We start from the raw sequence: 17406 nt of genomic DNA, 5'->3' as shown, positions 1-17406 counted from the left end.
CGAAATTTAGCACAATCGTGTTTGTGTATTTGCTTCTGTGACACTGATGGAACGGATCGGGCACCGGTTCCATTTAAGCCCATTAAACATCATAATGTGAGCGCTGTCTTTTCCTGAACACATAATGTCATGAGTTTACTCACTAGCATAAGTGCTCTTCACCGCTATTTAAATAATAAATGGTAGTTATTAGTGTAAACATGAGTGGGCGTGTGGCTTTATTTAATTAACACTTGTTAACAGCTTTGAAGGCACAAGGCTGTTGGGTTTAGAGTCTGGATTTAAACGTTTGCCTCTCACCTGACAGCCAGGAACCTTTAGACTCTGTGTTTAAAAAAAAAAAAAAAGGAAACTCCATCATCATAATATTTCCTATCCTCGTATTCCAGCGGCTGTATGTAAACTATGAAATGTAAATCGGCCACAGCTTTCAGGCAGGTTTCTGTTGTTGTTAATGTCGTAGCTGATCAGTTTGTAAAGATCAGCCATGAGAAAAGATAGAGGGAATAAATAAACAGGTACAATGTGAATCCAGGAAAAAAAAACATAACCTCCTGATCCGAACAACACTACCCTTTGGCTATATATACGTGTGTGTGTGTGTGCGTGCGTGCGTGCGTGCGTGCGTGCGTGCGTGCGTGCGTGCGTGCGTGTGTGTGTGTTGGCGGTCTGATTTGCAATGCTGAGTGCACCAAGTGGGAGGATGAGGAGGAGAGATGAGGCCAGAGGCAGGGGCAGAGTGAGGGAGAGATGGTTTTAGGAGGAAGAGCGAGTCAGAAAAGCAGTGGATGGAGAGAGAAATGGAATACATGTCAGTGCACTAGAGAGTCACACCAATCTACTGTACTTAGACACACACACACACACACACACTCTCAAACAGTGCAGCAGTGCCCACGCAGGGCCAGAGGTGAACGATATTCCTCCTACTGTAATTACCTCTCTCTCTCTTCTGCCTCTCTACCCCTCTGTCTCTCTGACAAACGCACTGAAAGACGCCTACACGCGAAATATTTTTGTTGTTTGTTTGTTTTTTTTTCATGTTTTTAAATGAGATTTGTCCTGAGTTTGTCTTTCACATATTGAGAGTTCACACTTGACAGTCAGGATCTCCACGAGAGAGAGAGAGTGACTTTTCTGGAATGTCACTGAGGTAGGAAAACTCAGTTGTTGGAGTCTAGTTTTCCTGCTGCGTCTCCACTGTCGCGGACTAAAGTGGTCACCTCACCATGCTGCCTGACATAATATAGTGGTTTCATAGCATCACACTGCTCTCATGTCTGCCCCCTGAGAGAGGACAGTCATTACCGTGCTCAGCACATGGGGTTACAATGAGGTTGCATGATGTTTCGGAACAGTTTTTTCCCATAACACTTGAATGATAATTTTGCGAGAATGCCCTTAAGGCAACAGTTTGATTCCAAGTTTCAGAATTTCTTCAAAACAAAAACAATGGCGTGTGAGATTGTGTTAGGTCAGAAATTATTATTCCTTTTTTTTTTTTAAGAACTCTGAGCAATTTGACTGGTTTCAGTTAGAGAATCAATGCGATGGGCTGCACAACAAACACATCTTTTTTGAACTGTGATCCAAAGCTACTCTGGTGGTGTGCCAGAATAAAAATACAAAATAAAATGAAAAATAGGTCCTTTCATCAGGCTCCATGGTTCACATCCTCTCCTGAGCATCTCGCCTTCATGCCTTCGTTCCCTTAGCTGTCTGGAAGCTGAAAGCATCAGTGAACATTCAGTCCTGAGTGTAAACTGGACTTTGTTCACTGACTTTGTTTCCTCTGTGTCCTGCTGTAGTTCTTCTCAGAGGCAGCGAGTGAACAGTGACAGCTCCGCAACAGAGGCCATGACACATGACATACCACCAGTCACCAGCAAGCTCACCAGGTTAGTATGCTCTCTATTGCTGCTGTTGGTCATATCGTCCAAGTTGAATCATTATATTCCTCCAAATGTCACTACATTTGGAAAAAAATATCTGGCACAAACACAAATGTGCTTTTTTGTCTTTTTCTTTTTTAAATGATACAAAAATTAAAAAAAAAATCAAAACAATGGGTACACATTCACCATTAACTAGGTGCTTACTAACATGCATATAAGTAGCATACTAGCCCTTTATTAGTAAATTTTAGGACGTGTTAACTTATGTCGGAAAAATCTTGATTCATGTTGTAAAAGAGGTAGAATAAGGTTGTGTAGAATAAGGTGTTAATACGTGCTTAATGATTACTAATAAAGGGTTAGTATTCCACTTATATTATGTTAGTAACAGGGTTCCTAAGCATTCAAGTATGGAATTTAATTTGAGTAATTTCCAGGTCTGGATAAGTATGGAAAAATGTTTGTGTTGTTTCCAGACTATTATCTCACTTTCTAAAATGAAATATATTACAAATCAAAAAGTTACTAACGCAACATAGCCTACCTGTAGATTATATGAAACTAATCAAGCTGGCTGTAGAATGGAGTCGGGTTACTATGGTTACTGTTCGCCGTGCGACTGCGATTCTCATTTATTTTAATTTTTTCCATACGTGTCCACAAGCCAGCCACCTTTCATGGGTCGATGCAAGTTTTCCGAGGGCTGGCTTCATGAAAAATTAGTGAAGGATTTTAAAACCATTTATTTACATAATAAGCGCCTAACAATTGGTATTCAATGTTTAATATTGACTACAAAATCCTCCGAGATGTCTGGAAATTTGAGTCTGGAAAAGTATGGAATTTTGAAATGGAAAATGTGTAGGAACGCTGTAGTAAGCACAGAGTAAATGGTGAATATGTGTTCCCTAATCTAAAGTGTTACCAAGCAAGGTAAACTATCTTTATTGGTCCAATTCTCCCCAAAATCACATCATTAGATATGGGAAAATGTGAAATCCAATAGGATCCATAAACCCTGTCGTAAATGCTTCACTGAACAAAATTTGTTCAATGCACCATCCTTTAAAAAGAGATTTTTACCACTGTCATGTGACACAAAAAGTGTTATCGTGCCGTCCCGAGTGTTATCTATGGGAAATATTCCAGCTATAATACTGTTACAAATGAGACCGTTTTAATCATGTATGGTCAACAACACTTTACTGAGACTGCGTTTTTACAACAGTGTCCAAATAGGAACAGTTAGGGACAAGAAAGTTGATGCACAAGAGAAAAGAATACCTGATTACTCTCTTATACCACCACTACTGTTTTAGGGAGTCCTGTCTCTTCAGTCTCAGCTGTGCACATTTGCGTCATTGTTTTTAATATTTTAAATCTTTGTCTGAAAAAAAAATCTGTCAAATTCCGTCATGGGACTTTCGAGAGTAAAGGCAAATTCCCCATCGCCTGGTCTTGCTCGCTCGGAGTGAGCGCATACAGTAACTGTCCCCATCAGTACAAGAATCTCAGCATTCATTGACGAGACATGTTAATATTAATATATATTAATATTTAGAGTTTTTCCTGAAAACACAGCAGAACAATTTGCTGCAAAGGAGAAAGATGGGAACTGATGGAGAATAAAAGCGAATAGAGGAAATTGTTATGCCACCAATGTGGTTTCTGTAATACAAACATGTTTGCAGGTCACAATTCAAAATGCCTTTAATCATTTTTGTTGAGTCAGTCAACTTTTGTGATTTTGAAGCCGTCTGTCTGTCGACAAAATCAAATGTCAACATATGCAGCAAATAAAGTTATTCTCACCCATCAGACTCTTCAAAGGCTGCGGCTTCTGAGCACTGACATTTCTTACATAGAGGATGAATATTAACAGAGACAGGTGCTGCATCTTATTTTAAAGTCTACTATAAACAAAAGTGAGTCCTTGGTGTCATATCCGAACAGATTAGAATTTGTGTTTGTTATGATGTTTCATATTTGGTAACCGTGTATGATTTCCTCCTGACTTTCTCTTTGTCATCGTGTTTTATTGCTTTGTCTTCTGTAGGGCCGGCTGCATCCATCGTTCCAACACGACATCTGCTGATTTTAAACCACGACAAAGGTAATTCATATCTGTACTATTCATTTAAATAATGTCAAAACGTACAACCATGTTATGATGTAAAAGTATGTTTAACAGTCTCGTTTGTAAACACCACCAGTTAAGTGACCTTCAAGTGGAAAGAAGTGCTTTTTTGCCATTCTCCATCACAGAAATGCCAGACCAGTATTAACCCTGGTCTTATTGCTTTTGCTGTCTGATGAATTTTTAGCCAGAGAATGAGCTTTCCATGGAAAAAGATCCAGAGAATCCCTGCAGCTAGACACTCTGAACACCCTTCTGCCATCTTGCTTTCACTGCCGCTACTTAACTGTGAGCTGCGTGTCTTAAACACAATCAAATCATCTTCTAACCTGATGCTGCAGTCAACTAATAACTCTTTATTTTCATATTTACTATTGTTACGTACCCACAAGGCCACACCCTCTCTGTGCCAGTATTAGCCTGCAACGCTTGCATATGTATGTAACGGTTGGATCATTTGAAAGACTACTATATAAACTCAAGCCTTGCAAAAAGTTTTAGTTTATGAGAACAAAACTGACAATACAAAGGCCAGGTCTTGAGTAATTAAATGGAGTTAGATTAAAGGCTTCTTACAAGTTGAATGAGAACAGATCTGTTGGGCCTCTCTTTCTTCTTGTGGTGTGGTCATAGATGACTGTGGATTATTATTTGACCTGAAAATTTACAATTTACGGTCAAAATATTTTTGTTTGCTTTAATCCCTGTGGTAATAGAAAGGCAGGTTTATGCTTCAGATTTATGTGGGCAGAACTATTTTTCATTTGGATCGTAAGCTGCTTCAAAATGCAGAAATCATACTTTGGCTGGTTTGCCTGTTTGGCAGCCTCCATAAAGTAAGACCATTGTCTACGGCTCCCAAAACTAATGGCTTTTTATTTTTAAGTGGTTATACATTTATGGAAAAAACATATTCATGGATAGTGTATTCAATTTCTGCCAACAAACCCTCCTAAATGTTACACACTGGAGCTGTAAAGGATTTACTGGGGCCAGTTCATGTCTCTCTCCATGTTCACCATGCAATTCAAAATGATGGAGCAACGAGTCCATGGCAGAAGAACCACTGCTGTTTGCCAAATAGCAGCCTGACACGTACTGTAAAGCTACAGTGAGGCCGTTTAGCAGCTTTTGTAACTTATCTAGACTGAACAGAAACGGTGCTCGTGATTCAATAGCCCTTCTGAAGAATGTCGCTTTCTCTCTGCAGACTGGAGAAGAGCCAGAAGATGAGTGAAATCGACAGAGAGAAGGAAAAAGGTAACACGCGCATACACTTACAGAATACTGTGTTGCTCTCTTTTTATCCTGGGAGTCAGTGTGTGGGACTCTGTTCTGTCACTGTGGTTTTGTTCTCATCTGGAATTTGTAAACGCGTTCCTTCACTCGTGCTCCTTCGCTCGTGTCGTCTCATACTCGATGGCGAGCGTGTGTGTCAGCAGGTTTGTGTTTTTGATTCCAGTCGGTGCTTTGTGAGTTGACTGCAACCCAGTTGTTGGTGCCTCTGTGGAAATCAACAAGCAGCAACCGACACAGTCCTGCTGTTCCTCCTAAATGAGCCAGCTGCATCATGGGAAAGCATTCAGGGATAGGTTGTTTTTTTTTAAGTGTGGTTGCATGAGGTACCTACACATACTCTCTTACTGTAAACATGGCGCTTGAAGCCTCTTCAAAAAAGGTCCTCCTAATTGAACAAATGCTTGCTTGAGCTCACAATATCATCAGTAATTTCAAATCTGTCATTTTGGCGTGAAACATTTCACAGTTCCAATTAACCTTAGTGAGTAAAAATATCCCTGGTGAGATAAAAACACACATTTTCTCTTTGGGTGTTTGTGTGTGAGAGTAAGTGGTTTACACATTTCAAAACATATAAACTTGTTAAATTAATGAAAGGAGTTCAAATGTTATATTTAACGCCGCGTTCCTCCATTGCATTGTGACAGAATCTCGCTGTTTCTATGCAAATGACGATTGATGTTTAATGATTCAAGTATTCAAGTATGCAGTTCATTCGAGTATAGCAAACAATCCAGATGACGCTCTGCTGATGTTACTGTGATACCGTAGCAGCTGTATTTGTGTGAGAGTGCTGATTATGGGATGTACAGTATCCTTGAACAAAGCCGCGTCAGGGACACTTAAAGTAAACGCGTTCTAACATGAGCGTAAACATGGCAGACTGCAGATCTTGCGTTTGCCTCAGTTGAACTTCACGCAGGAGCACCACTCTTCTACTTCTTCTTCTCCTGCATTTGCATAATTTTCTCTCGAAATACGCAGATTTAGTCATGGGTTCGTTTGAATTCAGTCTGTTTTTCTTTCTGTCACGCGCTCATCTTCTGTTTCTCCACCCCTGACTTACACACACACACACACACACATGCACAGCTCCCATAAGGGTCAGATAGGTTGACTGCATCAAACTGAGGAGTTCAATGGAGCAAGTGACGTGTGTGTGTGAGGAGGAGAAATTTAAGTCCGAGAGAAACAGACAGAGGGGGACAGGTCGATGCATTTCCCCCTATGGTTTCATAAATCTCCTCTGCTCTCTCATGGTTTAGGACCAGTTGTCATTTCCTCTGCTTGGCTTAATTCCCTCCCTGGGCTAAATTCATTTAAATCCTACGTTCAGATTGTGTGTTGGTTTTTGTGGTGCATGCGTTGTTTTTGATTTGTCTTGAAGCCACATAAGCTATTAGATATTTTTTTTTAAGTCCCCCCCCCTCTCTCTCTCTCTCTCTCTCTCTCTCTCTCTCTCTCTCTCTCTCTCTCTCTCTCTCTCTCTCTCTCTCTCTCTCTCTCTCTCTCTCACACACACACACACACACACTAAGCTTAACATAACTGGATTAGGACTCGGCTATTTAGAGAGAGAAGGAGTGAGAGCGAGTATTGAGGTCAGCCTAATAAACATTCATCTCATATCCCAGGCTGGCTGCAGCCGTACATACAGCATGTGTTTTAACCAGCAACCAGTGACATGAAAATAATATTTGTGAGTGTGCATTTGTGTGTATGTGTGTGTGTTGTGTTCAGGTTTTCAGTTCAACAGCATAAAGTGTTTCCTTCTGTAGGATCTTGTTTTTTTTTTTTTTCGTAGACCTGTAGCCTCCCTGAGCCGAGAACCATTCTGAGACGTGGAGTTTGGCTCTTACTGAAAACATACCTGCCACACTGATTTTAGCCACTTGATCCAGTAAATGAAGCTTAAGAATACAATAGAGTGTTGCAGCAGCAAGACACACAATATATACGTAGAGATTCTTTTTCAGCATTTTTTAAACTATAAAGTTTTTATAAATCACTTACTACCCTTATCAAAGTCCATCGAACTCCATCAGTAAGTTCAAATGTGTTATTTTGTTGCTTACTTTGTTCAAAATCCTACATTCAGATTTACCTAAGTGAGATATTGTCACCAAATGAGGCAGCAGTCGACCAACAGGTTTGGTGTGAGATAAGATATGGTAGTTTTAAGCAGACTTAGAGTTTAATAGATGAGGCTTTTGTGAAGTGGCCAAAATCCCAGCCATGTTTTCAGTAAGAGAAAGCCTCCTTGTTTCAGACTGGTTCTCAGCTCACAACGCAGTCAGCACTGACGATGTGTCAGTGTCTCAAATGAACACATAAACCCCCCAAACAACTGAACTTTATATATAAATTGGTCAAAAGTCATCTGCGTCTGTGTGTTGACTTGGTTTGTGGTGCTGTGCTCTTATTCTGTTCTGCTCAGAACTATTTTGCCAGTAATCAGTAAATGTATAAATGCAGGCCTTAAAACATGATTTTTTTAAATTAAGATTTACTCAAAATGATTTTGACTTATGTTCAATGTACATTTACACCACCCCTCTCTAATAGTCCTCCTGTTCCCTGTTTCTGACAGAGACGTTGATCGAGTGTGTGAAGAACAAGGACCTGGAGAAAGTGAGTAACTATGTCATTAACAAATCCATAATCTCAACGCTCTTCTGCAGCCGACTACATTTTGGTCCCACCCGTCAGAAAACCTTAGGTTCAGCTTCATCACAGTGGGCATAATATTTTGCAGTTGCCGATCAAAATGTTGCATCGAAAATTGCATCTTGTTTTCATTTTTAAAGCCCATCTGACCCCTACTTCACTAAAAGCTGCAGGAACTGCACCAGAAGGGGGCGGACCTCATGGTGCTGGACCAGTCGGACTGCAGTTTGTTGCACCACGCCGTCAGCGCAGGAAGCAAAGAGATGGTCCGCTACATTCTGGACAATGGTAACTGTAGCCCTGTTATGAATTATACTTCTCATCTGTTATAAAGACTCTTGTTTAATCAGGTCATTTCAGTGCTACTGTTTTGCTCCAGTTTACACTAAAGTATACTTATTTGTCTGAAAACTGAAATGAAAACATATCATAGCAATGCACATTGTTTGGCAATGCAAATAATGCACACCTCAGGCAGCGGATGTTGTCAAGCCTTGAGTCTCTATTAAGACAGATCTTAACTGAGACCAACCAAGAAGTCAGTTCCAGGCTTAGTAAAGACCAGATGCTGCGACATAAATGACAACGTCTCGTGTTTGTGGAGCTGGAGCAGTCCCAGCTGACTCTGGGCCCAGACCCTGTCTGTCTACAGTTACATTTCATCTGTTTGTCTTCCAGCTCCAAATGACCTGCTTGACATCACAGAGAAAGAACAGTAAGTACATCCATGATTGTAATAATAATGTTCAACCGCAATACAGCCAAAGTCCCGTTGAGATTAAAAACATCTTTTTCATGGGAGTCCTGGCCAAGAGGCAGCAGAAGTTAAACAGTTACAGTTACAGATAGCAATTAAAATTATATAAAACAGTTACAAGTGAAGGTGGTCGTCTCAAGTGCTTTCAGCCTGGATTTAAAAGCATTTTTGCAGCATGTTCCATGTAGAAGGAGCAGAGTCGATGAAAGCCCCTTTTCCCAGTTCTGTGCGGGCAAATGGAACAGACAGCAACAGCCGATCATTTGAACGCAAACCATAAGAATCAACACTTCTGTGTGTGATTAGACTGCAGATGTAGGAGGGCAGTCGCCCAAGCATGGCCTTGTAAATAAAAGTGCAAAGGACAAGGACAAACAAGGCCATCCCACTCGATAATACAATTCACAATGATGGGTCAGGGCTCTCGGTTAGTAATATACCTCAGAGAAAGAAGCATCATACATTGCGTCAATCTTACTTAGATATTGAGTGGAGGCGTTCATATAAGTCGGGTCTCAATAATCTATAATGGATCAAAAAAGTTGCAGTGACAAGCCGCTTTTTCACCTCAAGAGACGAGAGAAAAATGTTTTCGGAAGAAGAAACCCAATTTAAGTTTGAGTTTCTTCACCGCTTTTCCAACTGGAACCCTAACCAGAATGTTCAAATGTGTCATTTTGTGACTTTGGGGTTTAAAATCCTCAGTTAAGATTTAGCACAAATCAGGGAGCAGTTGATCAGCAGCTCCTGTGTCCCTGCTTGTTAAAAACAATGGTATTCTGTGTGGACTTTGGTTTGATAGAGTGAGTGGTTTGCAAAACTCAGTGTCCAGTTGGAAAAGACTCTTAACAGTGAGATGAAGCCATGAACATATTCTTAGGATATCGTTGATATAAAGTTACACATATCTTATAAGGTGATTGTTTTTCCCCTCTGACCCCACTGCCAGTCACAATTAAATCTGTATTTTTTCCTGTCCCATGAGTTTAAACAGATTAAAGGACATAGTAGAAAAGATTGCAGATGTAAAATGTTATAAAACTTCCACACCACACTTTAATGAAGTCCCACCGGGCCCAGGTCTGACTTTATGTGCCAGGCTTTTTAACAAATGATCCGGCCTTTAAAGAGAATCAACAGAAGAAAGCAAATCAAAGCAGTGAAGTGCTGAATCATCGGTGGGGCTCAACTCTCCTTTAGATGTGAGCTGCTGTTATCTCATGTTTTCTCTCCGTGTCTGTCTCTGTGTCTGTCTCCGTGGACAACCAGCGGTGAGACGGTCCTTCATCGCGCCGCCTCCCTGTGTCACAGGACAATATGTCACTACCTGGTAGAAGCAGGAGCCTCGCTGATGAAAACAGACCTACAGGTAGGTTCTGCACACGCGGGTGTGACTGAGTGGGCAAGTTATGGGACTCACATTCACATGAACTGACACCTTTGACACAGTAGATTTCAACTGTGAAGTTGTGTCTTAACAAGTCTTTATTTTATTTGAATCTGTCATGGCAGTTTTAAAAAAATACAATGACATTACAAAAAGACACCTGTTTCATTGTTGTGGAATTGGTTATCGGTCCAATATTTGTCAAAATAATTGGATTGCATACAGGACCGATAAAAATGGAAACTCAAAATCCTATATATATAGTGTAAATAAAAAACAGTCATGTTTGGGCTGAACAATGTTTGTTACACATTTGGAGAATCATGACCGTATCGGAATAATATCGGTAGATATTAAAGTTGTTATCGATATGTGATATCGGACAGTGGCATCAGGACATCCCTACTTAGAATATGTTCGTAAATCGTAAACATACACATTTCCATTTACTGAATAATGATGAGTACAGTGACAGCAGATTGTCACAAATGGAGGAATCTTTTACTCATCAGGGAACTACGGTGGCTTGTGCATTCCAAAAAGGGTTTTTCTCCTCCTTTTTCTCTTTGAGGCTGTTCTACAAACATTTTGGCCTCCACGAAGCAAGCGCCTTTTCCTCCAGCCCATTTCTAAAAGGCTTCTTCTAAGAACCAAACAATTTTCCACTTTTACAAACAGTGTATTCAACTTCTGCTGATGAAGACTAATTAATAGTTCAGATATTTTATGAAAGCAAAGGAATTTAAAATGTGAACAATGGAAGGTAATTAAAAATCTGCGGGAGCCTAAACTGGCGTGCGGAGGTTTTTTTTTGTCTTCAAGCTTTTGGTTAATGACCGCAACAAAAGCAAACCAGGAGGTCATCGAAAATAATTAAACTTTTTCTCATTTAGTAATTATCTTTCAAATAACCATAATGTTTTTTTTATATATATTAAGTTTGTAGAGGTTTCCATATGCGGTTGGCATGAACCATCATTGTCATTACTGAAATGTATATAGTTTATATATCATGTGTTATTTGAAGGGGGATAATGCACAGAAAGAAGAAACTATGTTAAGTAATTAACCTTATATACAAAATACAAAAACAGGATGTTCTGTCCTGGGTTTTTGCAAAAGTGCTATTTTCTACATCGATAAATAAATTAGGAGAATAAATAAAAGAGCATAGAAGAACAGAAATAATAGGCAAAGACACCTTTTTCCGAATTGAAATATACGACTGCAGTGTTTGCTTTTATTTCCCAGTCATTCTTGGACTTTGTAAACTTTTTTTTTTGTTATCTATTTCTCTTGGTCAGTTTTGTACAAAGTGTGGATGTGGATGAGTGAGAGCAGTGTACGTAACAGTGGGTCACACAAATAAACAAATACAAAAAAAAAGAGCGCGTACACCGTGACGGTCACAGTGTCCGCTGAAGGCTCCGCTGCATCGACTGCAGCAGTGCGTGCGTGCGCATTGTGCTTCCTCCTTCATTTGTGTTCAGTTTTCCATGGAGGTTTCAAACCGTATAGAAAAGCTCCTCACTGTCTGGACTCGGCAGTGACCTAGATACAGAGAAGAGAGAGAGAGGGAGAGAGCAGAGGGACGGGAAAGGGGAAACAAATGACTTGTGACGACTGCGATTTTAACGTCGGCTATAAAGAATACTTGTTGTCTGGACGGTTAATGCAAACTGGAGGCTTCAGCAGCAGCTTGTGTTGTGTGCTTGTGTGTGCTGGAATTGCAAAGACAAAGGTACACGCACACGCTGGACTCCACTAATTAGAGTCTGTTCTAAATTCTAAAAGTGATTCAGTGCCTCCCTCCCTAAAAGCATCCACTCAGAATACAGTGTTGTGCTGTGCATGTGTTTCTTTCCAGTGACTGTTTATTCCTTATCACAGATACTCATTTCTCATTTTCATTAGTCGGGGAAACAATGCCACTTTAACAGCAACTGCACTTTTCAATTAGGGTCAAATGAGAAATGGAAAAGTCCAGTTAATGTGCAGCTCTACACTTCACCCATCATACACTTTTTAGACACAGCAGCTGGAGCCTAATGAAACACAGAATCTCTGCCTTTCCAGCACAGAGACCGAGAGCCTGAGAAAAGTCTGTAACTACGGTGTTTTGATTCAACTATATCAAATCTAAAAGCCGACTCGAATAACTTTAAAGCAGGCGTCTTAAGATGGTACTTGTAGAGTCTTTGTAGGAGGCACTGACACACAGAGACACAGAGGCACCAGGTGGAGACAGTGATAGTATGTGAAGATTAGGAGAATGTTTTCCAGATGGTGCCGTACCAGACGGCAGCCAGTTTCAGTCGCTGCCCCCCTTGATTTGTCTCTATTTTCCACATCTTTTTGCATTGTCGTCTCCTGTACTATTATTTGTTATGCATGTACAGTTCTAACAGAGAAGAATTTACAGTACAGTATATCAGTAAAAACTTGTACCATCTCTCCAGGCAACTCTCAGTGGTCAACTTGCATCTAAAGAACAAGGGACAAAGCTTTGATGGTGTATATATTTATTTATTTTTAGTTTTTTTGCTCCTAGCTTTGAGAGATGAAGAACACTCACTGTGCTTGTACTGTATCACCCTGCTATGCTTTAAACAGATGTGCTGACCAACAGATCCACTCATCCATCTCATCCTGTAAGAGATGTTAACATGTAGCTTTAACTTTTTTAAGGTCTTTAAAAAGTCTTAAGAAGGTATTGAAATTAACTTCAGGATTCCTGCATAGCCTGTGTGTGCAATTTTGCTTTGAGCACGTTTTATGGCAGTGATCCACTCCTGTCATCTCTGGATCTTTGGTGCTGCAGTAAAATGTTCCTCCAGACAGTTAAGAGATGACATATTGCCTGGTATACAGTACATGCTGCCACTATATGTCCGAATGCGACGGGATTGTGCGACGTCAGCGACCCTGAATAGGGTTTTGGACAAAGGCAGAGAAAGGTCAGGTTGATTTCAGCTGCTGTTTAAGCCCCATGTGGACTGCAAATGTGCGGAGTCTAAATGTGCATGACGTGCAACACTTTGCATCTCTTTCAGGGCGATACACCGAAGAACAGAGCAGAGAAGGCTCAGGATGCTGAACTGGCCGCCTACCTGGAGAACAGACAGCATTACCAGATGATTCAGAGAGAAGACCAGGAAACAGCTGTTTGAAACGGTGGGACTCTCCATGAGCAGGACACAGATGAAGAAGCTGCCGTCGTCTTCCTCGTGACAGCAGGTCATTGGCGCCGCTGTGACGGGAGGATTCCTGACATATGCCGTTCCTGGAAAGCACAGCGTGCAGGCGGAGAGGGAAGCTGGACCAACATGTGTTTTTATCATGGCAGTTATCAGTGTGAGTGATGGAGGACGGATTATGCTGAGTCATTCCTCTTTATTTTTCAGAAAAAAATAAAAATAATAATAGAGTGTTTGAGGTCCAGGAAGTAGAAGCTGCTCGTTTGGAAAGGTAATGCACAGTGAAGAGTGAACTTGAACGCCTCGTTCTTTGATTCTCTTTCATCTCAAACTAAAGCCATCATCTGCCATAATATATCAGTGACACTGCCATGTGTGTGTGTGTGGATCAATTGTCTCAGTATTAGATATGAAGTTTAGTTCGTAGGCGTCAGTGTAAATGTTGTAGTTTAGCCTTTACAAGGTGAACAGGCCTTACTCTGCGAATGTAACTTTTTGTTAACGGGATTATGACATGAACGGTGTTTGTGTGTGCGTAGCGTTGCAGAAGATTGCTCTAGTAAAGTCAACTGAACGTCCGGTAGAGAAAAATATCTCAGAGTAGAAGTATAACTCATTTTCAGGGGACCTTGAGTTCCCACAGCACTTATTGAATTACTTTGTAATGGACCAAAGTTGATGTTTTGACAACTAAATTAAATTTTGATCAGTAAAACTACTTCTTCAATTCTCAAAGATTGTGCAGATGGGCTGCAGGAGTGAATGCAAATGTCTGCATACGTTGCTGCAGACATACTTCTGACATCCGTAATCCGTAAGGCTAAAATCAGATTAACAGGTAGATTTTTCCCCCTTGGTTGTGTGGACACTCAAATACGATCCCAAAATTCAGATTTGTGTCACTTCAGTGTGTCGTTCTACATCAGACATGTACCCTGCAACATAACGGAGTATAATCACAAGAGAAACTTTGTGACTTGCGCGCGTGCGCTGACTTGCGTAACAGAATCAGTAAAGGTCAATCTTACCTGATTGATCTCCTGCTTTGATGCTGAGTGCTCTGACACATTTTCTCTTGGACAGTCATTGTGCTGTAATTTGATCAGATTTGAACATTGTAGCTAGCTTGAACGTGACCTAAACGCACAAATATTCTGCCTCCTGCTTGCTCAAGCCAGGCTCCACCCACTTGCCTGGATCCTACTGACTCAGGAAATCCCCTGCTGCGTTTGACGTATATGAACAAACACACTCCTGAGAATGTCTGGACCAAATTTTACCAAAAGTTCATGTCTGAAAAGGGCTTTAAATAATGTCATTTGCATGAGTTTTGTGGTGCATTCACAACAAAAGTTGGTGGTTGAAAAGGCGTTTGCGTCATTTAATTCAAGCCGTCTTCACACTTTACGATGAACGTCGTTAGCTCTAGCGCTAGCTGCAGGCCAGTAGTAAGCTATCAGACATGATTTGAACATAAAATAACAAAGGAAACAGATGAAGGCAACTCAAACAACGTCACCCGTGAAGGAAGCTCTGTCTCTGCAGACGTGAGGTGGATCCTTAATGTCCTGCAAACCCATCAGACGCTGTGGTCTCCACCAGTTCTTCTGTAAATGTAATCACCGAGAGAAACACAGGCATCGATGATGATGATCTTCTTCTTTTTTATTATTATTATTTGAGAGCCTGGTGTGTCTACATTTCTGCTGCAGCTTCAAGGTTTGTTTTTTTCTACTTTTAATGTCAGTCACACATTCCAGTAAAGAGTGATATATTCTGTATTTAAAAGAAATATATATCTATATCTTTGAAAATGAAAATGTTTCATCATACCACAAAAAAAAAAAATAAATCCAGTTCAGTGCCAATGCACGGTCATTTAAACAGGTCGTCCAGCTGAGATGTGAGCGGGAAAGCAGCAGCAGCTGAGAACGAGGATGTGCACACACATCTGTGATGAAAAGCAAACAGTGTGTGGTGAGTGAACGAAACCTTCAGCCCCCTTTTTTAGAAATATATATTAAAAAAAGTCATATAGAAGTTTCTGTACAGCAGAAGTTGAGAAGATTTTGGTCTAAAGTTTGTACTGTACATATTTTCAGAACAGAGCAGCGTCACTGAACGTTTGGGAAACCAAAAACAAGTCAGACTAAGTTCAACAACTTCTTCCTCTTTTGTTTTGTTTTTGCCTCTGGGTTTGAACATTTGAACGGTGTTGGTGTTTTCACATTAGTTTCACACTGACGGTAAACTCTTTGCGTGTTTGTGCATTGAATTTTGAATTTACACTGTGGCCAATTGAATCTTAATCCTGTTATGTTCTTGTTATTGGTGTAAAATAAATGGTTTTAATTTTCTTTTCGGCTGCCTTTTATATATATATATATATATATAATTGTTTTAATGTTCTTTGATTTAAGTATAAGTTGTTTTTTGAGATGATTATGAAGATAATAAAATTATGTTGTGTTTTGACCTTACTCAGTCTGTAAAGTGTCTTGCGATTATATTTGTCATTATTTGACTATTGAATTGAATTGTGCGACAAGACGTCTATATACTGTAGAAAAGGTAAATTCAAGAAAATGGAGAAAATGATCAATCTTAACCATGAAAAGTTGTTTTTTGTAAAGGTTATACAATATTTTGTTGTGTAACCGAACGTGATGCAGAATAAGTATATAATAAGTGCCTTTGTTGGACAGGGTTTTTTCTCTATAAATAATGTTTATCCAGTCATTTAGACAGCCTTTTTGATTAGAATCTGCATGTTTATGAACAACTCCATCTCCTGCACCAAATTCCATAGAGAAAACCAGTGTTTTTATCATGTGCTGACACAGGAGCTGCTGGTCTTCTGCTGCCTAAGTTTCTAAGTTTGTGTCACTAATGAGAATCCAAATGCAGGCTTTCAAACACTGATATCACAAAATGACACATTTGAACACAATCACGGAGGCAGCAGCGGGTCAACAACAACTGTGCTGTGATGTAAAATTGCTGATTTTCTCAATGGGCTTTGGTTTGGGAGTTGGGTAGGTTACAGACTCACACACACACTCTATCTTTCTGTTACTCTGGCACAACATATTGGTACATTTAATTTATTACGTGGCATTTATCGAGACCAATATATCACAGTATCTTTCGTAGCTCCTACTCTGGTTTTATCTTTCCTCAAACCCATTTTGTCAGAAGTGAGTCACTTCCTTTTGAATATCGCTCTTTTAAAAAAAAACAAAAAAAAAACTGCAGTACCAACAGAAAAAATGAGCAAAGTGCTACGGAAAGATGAGACTCGTGGGTACAGACGCAGGCTCTTCTGCTGCTGCAATGACATTTTCTGACAGAAAATGCTGAATGAAGTTACTGCTCATGAATTCTCTCCAAACACATATTTCTATATGAATGTAGAATACAGGCCATTTATAGCTGAAGGATGGTGAGTAACATTTCTCTGTGTGTTATGCGTGTTTCTACAACTATTGTGCATTTTTGTTTTTTGACAGTTTGGACAGTAACGATGACCCGCAGGCGACAGACTCGGCATCTTTGACTTCTCAGTGAGGTAAGCCCTGCTGCTCCCCAGACTTAAAATCAACATCTTCATTAAGATGACCACACTCTCCCGCAGAATGATGCGGCCTGTTGTATTAAGCATTTACCGTGACCTCCGGTAACTTCAGGTGCCACCTGAGGAAAGAAAACTAGAATTAATTTTGTTTCTGTGTTCACAAATCACGTGTTTAAAGGGACAGTTTGTCTAAAAGACGGGGAGGTGGAGCTGAAGATGCTCGCATTTTTGTTAGGAGTGACCACGATGGACAGGATTAGAAATAAGAATATTTGAGGCACAAGGGATGTTGAAGGCAGGAGGATGTTGGATGATGTTTTTGAAGGAGGACATGGTGTAACAGACAAGATGTTGGCCGATGATCCGCTGTGGCGACCCCTCAAAGGAGAAGCTCAAAGAAGAACAAACGATATGAAAAAGCATGAATTTATGCAGCAGAAATATGGCAGCGTCCACAGCTGCTAATTGCAGGAGAGGAAATGTCAGAGGGATT

General features: G+C 40.2%; 1 protein-coding gene across 7 annotated transcripts in view; it reads left to right on the top strand.

The window, feature by feature from the left end:
• Positions 1-17406, top strand: part of LOC310937596 (diacylglycerol kinase zeta-like) — a 114159-nt gene that overhangs the window by 95957 nt on the left and 796 nt on the right. For 4 of the 7 annotated variants that reach the window (XM_083901896.1, XM_083901893.1, XM_083901891.1 and 1 more), the window contains 8 exons: positions 1809-1898; positions 3952-4008; positions 5243-5292; positions 7922-7962; positions 8166-8286; positions 8677-8713; positions 10025-10124; positions 13196-15775. In XM_083901896.1, coding sequence (XP_083758022.1) covers positions 1809-1898; positions 3952-4008; positions 5243-5292; positions 7922-7962; positions 8166-8286; positions 8677-8713; positions 10025-10124; positions 13196-13312 — 613 coding nt within the window. In that variant the 3' untranslated portion in view covers positions 13313-15775. Of the gene's footprint in view, positions 1-1808; positions 1899-3951; positions 4009-5242; positions 5293-5494; positions 5625-7921; positions 7963-8138; positions 8287-8676; positions 8714-10024; positions 10125-13195; positions 15776-16848; positions 16908-17406 lie in introns of those variants that run through there. The other 3 variants (XM_083901894.1, XR_014593020.1, XM_083901895.1) reach the window with 3 other exon arrangements.

The sequence above is a fragment of the Microchirus variegatus genome (assembly GCF_963457635.1).
Source record: "Microchirus variegatus genome assembly, chromosome: 1".
Taxonomy (NCBI): domain Eukaryota; kingdom Metazoa; phylum Chordata; class Actinopteri; order Pleuronectiformes; family Soleidae; genus Microchirus; species Microchirus variegatus.
The sequence above is the reverse complement of the archived record's forward strand: the minus strand, read 5'-3'. Positions and strand labels throughout refer to the sequence as shown.